The following is a 12598-nucleotide window of genomic DNA, read 5'->3' on the forward strand; positions in this document are numbered from 1 at the left end:
TTGTGCATTCTCCGGTCTATGGATCTTCTGGTGAAAACACTCTCCATTTCCTCCATCGAATCATATTAACATCTCCTCTGCAATTATAGTCTTAGAGATCTGCCGTGAGCACTAGGAAATGACTTGCTCAAAGTCACATAGCCAGTGTGTGTCAGAGGCTGATCTTGAACCTGAGTGTCCTTGGTTCTGACATTGGTTCTTTATACCATAAACCATGTTGACATTTCTATTCCAAATCAAGAGAAGTTTCTGTATGTTGAACAGGTAAACCGGAGCTTTTGTCATCATTGGGGCTAAAAATTGCTAGCTGACATTATTTTATTTTAAGCACAAGATTTACCTTCCTAATTAAACTGCTTAAGCCAATCCTACAATGCTGTACTCCCTGATCGTGCCCTGAAAAGGAGCAGTAAGCAGGATACAGAATGGAGCTGATGAAGGGTAGTTGAGTAGGCAACAGAAAAAGGAAGGTATGGGAGTGGAGATTAAAAGTGTGTCCTGGACAATCCACTAAAGAGAATCTAGAGCTCTCTGTACTTGAGAAGGTAATGCAAGGATGAGATGATGGCTTAACATTTAGCCAGATGATGTTTCAACAGAGGAGACCCATTCACTTCAATCAACTCAACTGAGTGAAGTAAATGGAAGCCATTCTTCCTGTAAGGGGAAGCCATCTAATTCCCAAAACTTTCAAAAAAAATCCTCTGTTGTTGTTCAGTTGTTTTCATTCATGTCTGACTCTTCATGACCCCATTTGACAAAGATGTTAGAGTGGTTTTTCATTTCCATCTCCAGTTTATTTTATAGGTGAGGAAACTAAGGCAAACAGGGTTAAGTGACCTGCCCAGGGTCACACAGCTAGTGTCTTTGAATCTTCCTGATTCCAGGCCTGGCGCTCTATCTGCTGCACCACTTAACTGCCCATATCAATATCAAATATCAATGGCATGAGTGCTATAGTGTGTCTATGATTCTAAGGTAATTACTCTGCAGGACAGACCTCATTAGGATGTGTCAGCTTTAATCAGGCAAAAATGAACCAATCAAAAAAGCTGATCTCGTTCTTTAAGCGTCATGCTTTACAGTTCTTGCTAGACAGTTCCCATCTTTAATAGAGGCCTGGGTTTTAGTATTTCTAAGGGATACCGAGCCCTTTGCCTGGGTACTTACTTCATCGGAAATACAGACACCTCCCCTCTCTCTCACCAGCTGGAAGGCTTCCTTCAGAAATCCCTTGGGGTACTGAACCACTCCATTGACACCCTGCAGGAGGCCAAATGAAGGAAAGTTTTTAGAGATGAGCAAGAATTTTGAAAACATGAAATCTCTGCACAAATGTATGGTGTATTTTTTTTAGCAATCAAAATAATAGCAAAGATTTAAAAACCTCCACAAATCCATCTGTGGAAGACTTCCTGAGACATCCCTCAAAATCAAAGCATTTATAAGTGTGAGGCACTTCTTGGAGAATGAGTAGAATTCCTCATTTCTCAGGTGAGAAAAGAAAACACTGGCTTAAAGACACAAGGCCCAGAAGGCCAAGAAAGAATCTACTGACAGTGAATGTTATTAAGTGATCAACCTAGGTAGACTGGATTTTCCTTCTATAGAGAACTTTAAAAATAGCATCTACCCATCAGTCAGGAATAGTTCGAGTCTGGTCCTGCCTGAACTCAGGGAAATGGACTATATATATACAATCTTGGAATATCCCTTGTATAACTAAGATTATGTACTTTTTCAAGAAGAGTTGATGACATATGGAGTTTAAGAAGAGAAGTTGTGGTAGGCCCCACTTGTCAATCTGCTTGGGTATTCTGTAAAAAAGATAAGTTAATTTTGGTGTGATTTCCCATTCAGTTCAATAAAGGTCTATCATGAACAGAAATACCCACCTGTATAGGCTCTGCAAAAAAGCCTGCAATTTCTTTGGCTACCACAGTGTGTAGGGTATTTTTGAACTCTTCAATGTATTGGCTATTGGCCTTGCAGCAACCTGCATGGTGAAGATGCAAATGTTTTCGGATGAGAGAGTAACACTCAGGAAGTGACAGTTGCCGAGGATCTCCAATTTGCTTGGTGCAGCAATTAGCCTGTAATATATGAACTTTTAAAAAAATTACAAACTTGAAAAGTTTTAACAAACCTCAACATATCCATAGATAAAGAAGAATAGAAAAGGAGAAATGTACGTGAAAATGTATATGAAATGATCTCTATTATGTACAGCTTATTTCTGAAGAGCATATGCTAAATTTAACACGACAATACGAATTCCGTACACTTTGTCACCTTCTGAAATTCCTTCTGCTTTCTTCTGCATATTTTTAATAGTTCATTGATGTTTGTTCATTTTTTTCTTCTTTTCTGTATCATATGTCTACCATTCCACAGTGCTTCCAATCACCTTCCCTCCAAAATAAAAGCCCTTATTTAATAAGTATATTTAAGCAAAATAAATGCATACATTAGTCATGTCTGAAAATGTATGTCTCATTCTGTATTTATAATTTACCATTTCTCTGACAAGAGGCTGGACACATGCTTTGTAATCAGTCCATTAGGCTTTTGTATTGAGCAGAGTTATAACTCAATGAGCATTTGTTAAGAGTGTACTGTGTATTCTTAGGTGATACAAAGTTGTTTTTCTTTGCCTTAATGTAGCCATATAAATGAGTGTCTCCCCACTCCATTATCAGTCTGTACAAGTCTTCCTAGATTTCTTGGAATCTGTTCCTTTCATAATTTCTCATAGCACAAAACTATTCCATTGCATTCGTATGCCATAATTTGTAAAACCACTTCCACAGACATCTCAAACCCAACATATCCAGAACAGAACTCTTTCCTCTCCTTTTTTGAACTCCTTTATTACTATAGAGGACACTACCATTTTTTCCAGTCATCCAGGCTTACTACCTAGATTTCATCCAGGAATCCTAACTCACACCCACGCCATACATCCAATCTGTCACCAAGGTTTCTACTTTCACAGCATCTCTCATATGTATCTTCTTTTTGTTCACACAGCTACCAATCTAGAACAGGCCCTCATCTCTTCACACCTGGACTCTATATTACAATAGTCAATCCCTGCCTCAAGTCTCTCCCTACTCTAATCTATTCTGCAATTAGCTACCAAAGATATCTTTCTTAAGCACAAGTCTGATCATGTCTTTCTCCCACTCAATAAACTCCAATGGTTCTCTTAACTCCAGGATCAAATATGAAATCTTCTGCTTGACCTTTGAAGCTCTTTACAACTTGACCCCTTCCTACCTTTCCAGTCTTTTTACATTTTACTGCCCTCCATGCATATTCTACAGTCCAGTGACAATGGCCGTCTTGTTCTTCTTTGCTGTCTGATTCTATACATTTTCACTGTCTGCCCTCCATGCCTGGAACGTTCTTCCTCTTCATCTCTATCTTTCAGTTTCCTTGGCTTCCTTCAAGATTCGGCTCAAATTCTACCCTCTGCAAGAGGCCTTTCTTGGTACCCCACAATGTTAGAGTTTGCCCTCTGGGTTTACTTTCCATTTACATTCTCAATGTTTTTATATTTACATAGTTATTTGCATGCTTTTGCCCCATTAAGATGTGAGCTCCTCAAGAGCAATGATCAGGTTGTTTATTTTCATATCCCTAGCATTTAGCACAAAATGCTGGTTGTTGTTGATGGTTGAATTGTTGGAAACATATTCAATAGGCTTCTTTAATTTTTTTCCCAATAATAAGTATGTTCTAAACATTTTTTTGCTGTCCAAAATGGTCAATTGATTTACAACTATACCAACAATGCATCAGTGTGCTCCTCCTCCCATGGCTCCTCCAGAAAGTGTCATTTTATTTTTTTGTAGTCTTTGGCAATGTTATGAATGTGAGGTGAAACATCAGACTTGTTTTAATTTGCATTTTTCTTATTATTAGTAATTTGGAGCATTTTTAAATATAACTATTGATGGTTTGCATTTTTTCCTTTTGAAAACTGCTTGTACGTATCCCTAGGTCATTTATCTATTAAGGATAGATATACTAAGGATATAAATAAAAGACAAAAAACATGGTCATTGTCTTTGAGGAGCTGACATTTGAACACAACCATATGTGAATTCCTATCTACATACAAAATGGAAGGTAAACTCAGAGGAAGACACTAATATTGTGGGGTACCAAGAAAGGTTTCTTGTAGAAGGAAGGATTTGATCTGGATCTCAAAGGAAGCCAGAGAATCTATAAAGTGAGGGTTAAGAGGGAAAACATTCCAGGCATGAAGGAACATTTGCATAAATCCCCCATATATCTAGGATAGCAGGTTTTTATCAGAGAAATTTGATACAAATTTCTTTTTCTCAGTGAAGATAGTTTCCTTGCTAATATTTTGTTCAATATTTTTCCATTGACCTTCATTAGAGATATTAGCCTAGAGTTTTATTTCTCTGCTTTATCTTTACTTTAAGTACTAAGATGTTATGCTAGTTAGTGCATATATATCAAGAATTGATATTATTTTACTATTTATGTCATTTTTAGGCATAATGTAGTTTTCCTGTGTATCTTTTAAAAACATATTTATTTTTATTGTTGCCCTGACAGAAATCATGATGTTTATTAATGACTTTTAAATTCTCTTCAGGTATAATAAATTCTTCTCCAACTGCTTTTTAAAAAGTCTGTGTGAATCTTTACATTTCAAGTGTTTTTCTTGCAAACAACATGTTTGATACTGCTTTCTATTCTAGTCTTCTATGCTTTTCCATTTTATGGTTGCATTCATTTCATTTACATTCGTGGTTATGACTGTTAATTTATTTTTGTCTTTTTTCCCCCTCCATATCATCTTATAGTTTTTTACTTACTTTGCCCCTAGCCCTACCTTTACAAAGAGAAAGCTGAAAGAAATTAATGCAATATAATTCATATTAATAATCAATAATTGAAGTGGTATGATCACATCTTCCCTTTTCTTCAAGTTGAGTCCTTTATTACTGGCTCTTATACTTTCCCTCTTTGTTCTCCATTTAAAATCTGCATGTCCAAGCTGAGGTTTGTTTTGCTTGCTCCCTGACATTTACCTCTCTCTTAAATTCCTGCTTCCTTTTTCCTTCTCTCTGCTTATTTTCCCATTGAATTTAATATATTTATTTCTACATCAGACCCGCATATGTGTATGTTCAACCTACTTTTGCCTGGATCCAATAAGAGTGAAGTTCATGAGATTCCCTTTCTCCCATCTTCTCATCCTGGTTTTCTCACACATCTTAATTATGAAAACTAGCAAATTCCTCTATCTTTTTATCTTATTTCCTAGTATAATCCTTTTTTGTCCCACTTTTTCCATTTAAAACCAACAAGTTAAAACAAAATCATTCCCAGGTCTTTTGATTGTATTTCTTTGTTATCCTTGAAGACAATGGAATTCTGAAGGGATTCTTATTTCATCTTTCCCTAGTAGAAGGTAAGCACTTTATCACCATTCCAATTTTGTAATGTATCTACCTTTCTAGGTTTCTCTTGTCTTCTGTGTTGGAATTTCAAATATGCTGCCTAAATCTGGACTTTTCATTGGGAATACTTGAAATTCCTCTATTCTATTAAAGGTTTAGTTTCCCACTGTTCTTATTTTGCTTTGTAAGTATTCCTTGGTTCTAAGATTTTATCCTTTACCTTTTGGAATATTGTATTTCAAGATTTTCTTTTCTTGATTTCTAGTTGTAGACATAGTGTTGTGTGATTCTAACTGTGGATCCTTGGTACTTGAACTATTTCTTTCTGGCTGTATTTTTCCCCCTTAGGCCTTTTTGACTTGTAATCTGTGGATTTTACTCAGCACATTTCTAGGTGTGTTCAGTTTTGGTTTCATTTAGGAGGTGACTGATCGATTCTATTTTCACATTGTCTTGGGGTTTTAAGAGATCTGAGTAGCTTTCTTTGATATGATTTCTTGAAACATAATAGCCAGGTTTTTTGTTTGGCCATAGTTTTCAGGTAGTCAAATAATTCTTAAATTATCTCTGCTTGACCTGTTTTTCAGGTCATTTATTTTTGATAATAGATGCTTTGAATAGTCTAATTTTTTCTTTTTTCTTTTGTTCTTATATTTCTTTTTGTCTCATAGAATCATTGAGTTCTGGGGCAGCTAGGTGGCGCAATGAGTAGAGCACCAGCCCTGGAGTCAGGAGGACCTGAGTTCAAATCTGGCCTCAGACACTTGACACACTTACTAGCTGTGTGACCTTGGGCAAGTCACTTAACCCCAATTGCCCTGCCTTCCCCTTTCAAAAAAAAGGCAAAAAAAAGAATCATTGAGTTCTGATTATTTCATTGTACTTTTTAGGGCATCTACTATTTGAGTGAGTTTTCAGCCTTCTCTTCAAAGCTACTTATTCGTCTTTCATTTTTTTCCCCTTAAGAGCTCTAATTTAATTTTTAATCTTTTGTTTCACTTCTTCCAGGCACCATTAGAAGCCTTATGACCATTCTTTTCTCTGAGGCTCTATTTATGTTTATTCTGGCAATATTCTTTTCTTCTGGATTTATCTCTGGGGCTTCTCTGAATACATAGTATTTCTTTTTTGTTTGCAATTGTTGACTCATTTTGTTTGTAGTCTTAGTTACTAAATTGGGAGTTTGTGCCAAGGCCAGTTTCTTCTTCTCTCACACACTTTTGAACAAGGTGTGAAAGCCTCATTTGATCCTGTCTCCTTTGTAGTATGAATGCGACTGTTGTTCTGGATTGGGAATGAGGCTGATCCATCCTCTGTGGCAATCTCTGGTTTTTCGCTCAGTTTCTGGGTAGTTCAGTGTGGGCTTTGATCCTATTTCTGTTTCCTTCTGCTTACATATTTTCTGGTTGGGAGTTGGCTCTGTCCCTGGCTGTGACCCTGGTAGGCTTTGGCTGGATGTCAGAGTTTATATTGGTTTTGGACATCCTGTGAAGCCCCTTGGCATGCCTGGGCACTGGGCTGTCCCTGTCTCTTGCTGTTGCTGAGAAGAAAGCAGATATTAGGGCTCTAACAGAACCCTTGGTACCTCATGTTGCACTGGTCTTATCTCCTGCTTTGACTCTGACCCTATCTCCTTGCACAATGACCTATCCAGGACTGGCTGTTCTCTAATGGTGCTCTGACAGGCCAGGGCTAAAATCCTGCTGAGTTCAGTTCCCACTTATAGGACCTCACCCTAGCTTCTATCTCCTCTGCTTCCTCTCTTCTGTAAGTGCCCACAGACCTTTGGTCATATTTTTCTGCCATTATCTACTGACTGAAGGAGCTTTCTGGTGACTTTTTTTAGGTCTTTTAGATCATTGTTCAATATGATACCCTTTTAGATCTTTGCTAGGATGTTCTTTCCTTCTTTCCTTCCTTCCCTCCTTCCCTTCTTCCCTCCTTCCTTTCCTCCTTCCTTCCCTCCTTCCCTCCCTCCTTCCTTCCTTCCTTCTCTCTCTCTTTCTTTCTTTTCTCTGACCTGTTTCACTCTGAAGCTCATAGATTCTCTACACAATAGATCCCTGCCCAAGCTCCACTTAATGGCTATATTTTGGGCTCAAAATGAATGTCAGTGGTAACTGTTTCTCTTTTGAGTAGCAACCCTGAGGGTCTTTCTCTCCCAGTTTGATTTTTTTTCTAATTAAAGGGGCCATCCTTTAACTCACTTCTTAAAGAGGCCTATTTACTGAATGGGCGTCACCTCACTCAAAGTGAGAACCTAAAAAGGCCTTAGCCTAAAAGGGTCAGTGTCTCCCAATGCATCCTGGGCCATCTCCAGTCATCCTGGTGAATATCAGACCACTGGACCCAGATGGCTCTGGAGGAGAAAGTGAGGCTGGTGACCTTGCACAGCCCTCCCTCACTCAAATCAAAGTCAACTGCAAGTCATGTCATCATTTCCCTGATGCCATGGTCCTCTTAGAAAATGAAGGACAAACACAAGGATGTTTATGGGAGAGCTGGGCTCCTCTAGGACCTTTCACATCATGACTTTAACTAGTAGTGAGTCTATAACTTAGAATTATGGAGCTCCCTAGTGCTCAGAGCAGTTCAGAGACTTGTCCATGCCTTTAGTACACACAGCTTCTAAGATGCAGAAGTGGAGCTGAGTCATGTCTTCCTGACTCCATGTCCAGTGTTCTACACATGATCCATCGTATATTCCGTGCTACCTCTCATTCAAGAAAATGGGAATATAAATGAATATGAGTTGAGAGAGGCAAGTTTATACAAAGTCATTCTGGAAGTCACAGTAAGTCATAAAGAGAAGCCTTAGTTTACTAGGATATATTTTGTAGCAGCTATCTAGGACAGCTATTCAATGGCATAAACAAATGACTTTTATCTTTTTTTCCTGGAAAGACATACAATTAGTAATAGCAATGAGGTCTGGTGGGAGACCTTTTTAGGGAGAGCTAGAATAATAATTCAGTTCAAGGCTTGTCTTATTAGTAGGTACATCATCTATTACTGTTCATCCCCTAACCAGTAATATGTCTCTACCACTAGCTAATTAGTGATACCAAATGAACATATCATCATCTATGACATATGTCTTAATACCCATAATTTTCAGCAACTTTGCATAGGTGTGAAATTAAATAAAGAAAAGGCAAGAGAAATAGGGGAATTTAACTCAACAAAAATTGATTGAGGGCCCACGATGGGAAAGACACTTTGATAAGGGCTTGGGACGCAAATATTAAAACAAAACAATCCTTGACCCTAAGGTAAATGACACGTATACAAAGTAATACAAGGAAATTTCATAATAATAACTAGGGAAATCAGAAAAGGCCTTATGTAGAAGCCTGAGCTATATTTTGGAGGAAGTTAGGAATTCTAGGAGGTTAAGATGAGGAGGAAGTGTATTGTAGGCATGGGGGACCATGAGCAATGCACAGAGGTTGAATGTCATGTATAGGAAACAGCAGGTTAGTTTGACTCTAATGGACAGTGTGAGAGGGATTATAGTATGAAAGAATACTAGGAAGGTAGGTAGGAGGCATAAATGTTTGTTATTCAAGAGCTGAGGAAAGACAATTTCTAACCAGGGGATGGAATCCATGGAAAGTTTCATGGAGGAGCTGGGGCTTGATCTAGGTCTTTAAGGATGAATATGATTTCATGAAGTGGACCTAGGAAGAGACATTAGAGATATATCATGGGGGTATTACTACAGACTTCTAGAATCGCATGACTAATGGCAGGCTAGTGGAAAAAGGTAAAGTAGAAATTTATACAAATGGCACAAGAGGAAGATTGTTTGAATAATGACGACTACTCTGGAGGCTCCTATTATTCGGATGGTAGCATTGAAAATTGGGGCTACTGAGGGAATTGGGATTCATGGGAAATGGCCTTTGTATTTCCATGGGACTCTTTAAGGTGGCAGAGATGTCTCACAACCTGACTGGGCATGTATTGAGGAAAGGGAGAACTGTGTCAACTGAAGGCAGGAATCACAGTCTTTAGCAAGACTACCTTTGCTCCTGATCAATATATCTGATTGATAAATAAGCAGATACTCACAGTTACTGAAGTTCTTGTGTTATCATTACTGAAGTTAGGCCTCAACTAGAGAAAACTCTCCCCTTATACCTTAAATAAATAGATGGGCACAAGCAAGGCAGTTTGCAAGGAGAAATAAGTTAAAGTGAGCATCAAAACTAAACCTTACATCTTTCATTGGGAGAGGGACACTCAGCAAATCTGACGTGTTTGTGTCCCCTCCGCCACCCCTCACCTCATCCCCTTGATCTTGAGTCCAAGGCTATGCCTGCTTCTTTGCAACAATCAGTGCTTGCTCTATTTTTGGCTGAATTTGTACATCACTGTTCCTCCATGTCAGGCTGCCACTGACGAGAGAATGCCTATCTCCTCATCATTGTCATTGTCATGGTAACGGCAGGACGGTTAAGCAAAGCAGACCTTCTGAGAACCGTTCAGCTCAATGAACGTTTAGACAAAAAGTTACTAAGCACCTACTCTATACAGGACATGTAGGGCATATGTATAAAGACAGTGTAGCTTCGTGGGTAGAGTGCCGGATTGGGAGTTAGGAAAACCTGGGTTCAAATCCTAACTGTGATGCTTACTGTGTGACAGTGGGCCAATCACTTAATCTCTTTGAGATTTATTTCCTAAGTTATAGAAGGTCTACCCTCTGTATTGGCAAAAGGATGAATCATAGATCATTGTCCTGCTTATTTGAAGCATTCTTCTAAACTTGAGGACATCAAGAAGAAACAAAGGGCATGTTTCCTGCCCTCAAGGATCTTGCAGTGTAATAGAGGGATATAACAGATCTATATATTTATATCATTAAGTCAGTTAGAAATCTCTTTCTGTCATCTCTCTCTGTCGCTCTCTGTCTCTCTGTCTCTGTCTCTCTGTCTTTCTCTCTGTTGTTGTTTGGTTGTTTCAGTTGTGTCTGACTCCTTGTGACCCCATTTGGGGTTTTCTTAGCAAAGATACTGGAGTGGTTTGCCATTTGCTTCTTCAGCTCACTTTATAGGCAAGCAGGTTATATTACTTGTCCAGGGTTACACACTATTAAGTGTCTGGGGCTGGATTTGAACTCAATTCTTCCTGACTGCAGGCCCAGCACTCTATCCATTGCCCATCCATCTAAGTATACATACATATATGTGTGTGTGTATATATATATACACACATATGTATCAATCTATGTATATATATTAAACAATTTATACAAACTAAATTTTAATGTTGATATAAATTAAACATTGATAAGTTCTGCCCAAAGGGCTATAAAACTGTGCATACCCTTTGATCCAGCATTACTACTTCTAAGTCTGTATCCCAAAGAGATCATAAAAAAGGGAAAAGGACCCACATGTACAAAAATATTTATAGCATCTCTTTTTGTAGTGGCCAAGAATTGGAAATTGAGGGGATGCCCATCAGTTGGGGAATGGCTGAACAAGTTGTGGTATATGAATGTAATGGAATGCTGTTGTACTATAAGAAATGATGAGCAGGAGGACTTCAGAAAAATCTGGACTTACATGAACTGATGCTGAGTGAAATGAGCAGAAACAAGAGAACACTGTACACAGTAACAGTGCAATGTCTAACTTTGATAGACTTAGCTCTTCTCAGCAATACAAGGATCTAAGACAACTCCAAAAGACTCATGATGGAAAATGTCATCCACATCCAGAGAAGTAACTATGGAATCTGAATGCAGATTGAAGCATACTATTTTTACTTTTTTGTTTTTTCTTTCTTGTGAATTTTCCCTTTTGTTCTGACTCTTCTTTCAAAACATGACTAATGTTGAAATATGTTTCATATGATTATACATAGATGACCTATATCAGATTGTTTTCTGTCTTGGGGAGGGAAGAGAGGGAAGGAGAAAAAAATTCAGAACTCAGGATCTTATAAAAGTGAATGTTAGAATTCTCTTTATATGTAATTGGAAAAAATAAAATACTATTAAGTGTGAAAAAATAAACATTGATAAGTTCAAAGGAGAGTTCAAACAGAGAGGGACAAGAAATTGAGAAGGGATCACTAGCTGGTGAGTGGGCATCAGGGTACGTTCCATGGGGGAATATGCATCTGAATTGAGTCATAAAGGAACAGAATGATTTCAACAAATGGACATGTGGTGGAAGGCCATCCCAGGTATGGGTAAAGATTGGGAGAGAATAGTCTATGAAAATATAGAAAGGTTGGAGCAAGGGCAGAGAAAATGCTTTCATTTACCAAATTTGCTGTTTGGGAAAGGGGGAATAGTCCAGTTTGACTTGAAAGTATATGAAAGTAGTAGTATCAAGTAAGGTTGGAAAAGTAGGTTGGAGTCAGATGGTGGAGGGCCTAGAAGGCCAGACTGAGGACTTTGTATTTATTTTATGCTCTAGGCAGTGGTGAGCCACTGAAGAAGGTCTTGGAGCAGGTGCCAAGTGACAGAGTTGTCCGAGGAGGTTTCTGTTTTTAGCTGATGGTATGGAAGAACACAAAAAGGAACAGCAGTATTTGAAGAAAGGCAATTTGAAGCTTTTGTGAATGAAAAGATTGGTCTGCCAATGAGACAAAGATGAGGATCCATATGCGGTCTTGGAGAAGGATCTAGACTCAAGATCACTGCATCCATGTGGCCTTACAAGAAGGAAGGAGCTGTTGCCAGGTCAAGATTCCAGGGCTTATAAAGACCTAAATAAAGGATTGATCTGAAGACTGTGGCATCCTTGTGGCCCCTGGAGAGAAGCAGCTCATGCCAAACAGGGACAATGAACTGGCAGTGGAGTGATTCAGTGAAATGTGTGGTGAGAAACACCTTTGGACCAGGAAGTCATGGAACCAATGACCAAAGGAGAGAACAGTGAGGAAGAGCCACGACCTAGGATAGCAAACCAAGACCTTGCTTTTCTCTAGAACTGAGTTATGTGTACAGTACCAGACTAGGGACTGGGGAGAGCTGAGTCGCAGGATTGTTGAGAGGATCAAATGAAATGATATACTGTATGTAAAGTGTTTTACAATAAAGTGCTTTATATATGTCAGTTATTATTGTTGCTGTTCCATGATATGACGGATCTGATTAATGCTTTTTTTTCAGTGGAGCCAAATAAATTGATGTC

At 38.5% G+C, this 12598-nt stretch overlaps 1 protein-coding gene across 2 annotated transcripts in view; it reads right to left on the bottom strand.

Moving 5' to 3' along the window:
- Positions 1-12598, bottom strand: part of AGXT2 (alanine--glyoxylate aminotransferase 2) — a 61627-nt gene that overhangs the window by 16777 nt on the left and 32252 nt on the right. For both annotated transcript variants that reach the window (XM_036758317.1, XM_036758309.1), the window contains exons 8-9: positions 1896-1996; positions 1171-1263 (exon numbers count right to left, since the gene is read on the bottom strand). In XM_036758317.1, the coding sequence (XP_036614212.1) occupies positions 1171-1263; positions 1896-1996 (194 nt within the window). The remainder of the gene's footprint in view (positions 1-1170; positions 1264-1895; positions 1997-12598) is intronic.

The sequence above is a fragment of the Trichosurus vulpecula genome, chromosome 1 (genome assembly GCF_011100635.1).
Source record: "Trichosurus vulpecula isolate mTriVul1 chromosome 1, mTriVul1.pri, whole genome shotgun sequence".
Taxonomy (NCBI): Eukaryota; Metazoa; Chordata; class Mammalia; order Diprotodontia; family Phalangeridae; genus Trichosurus; species Trichosurus vulpecula.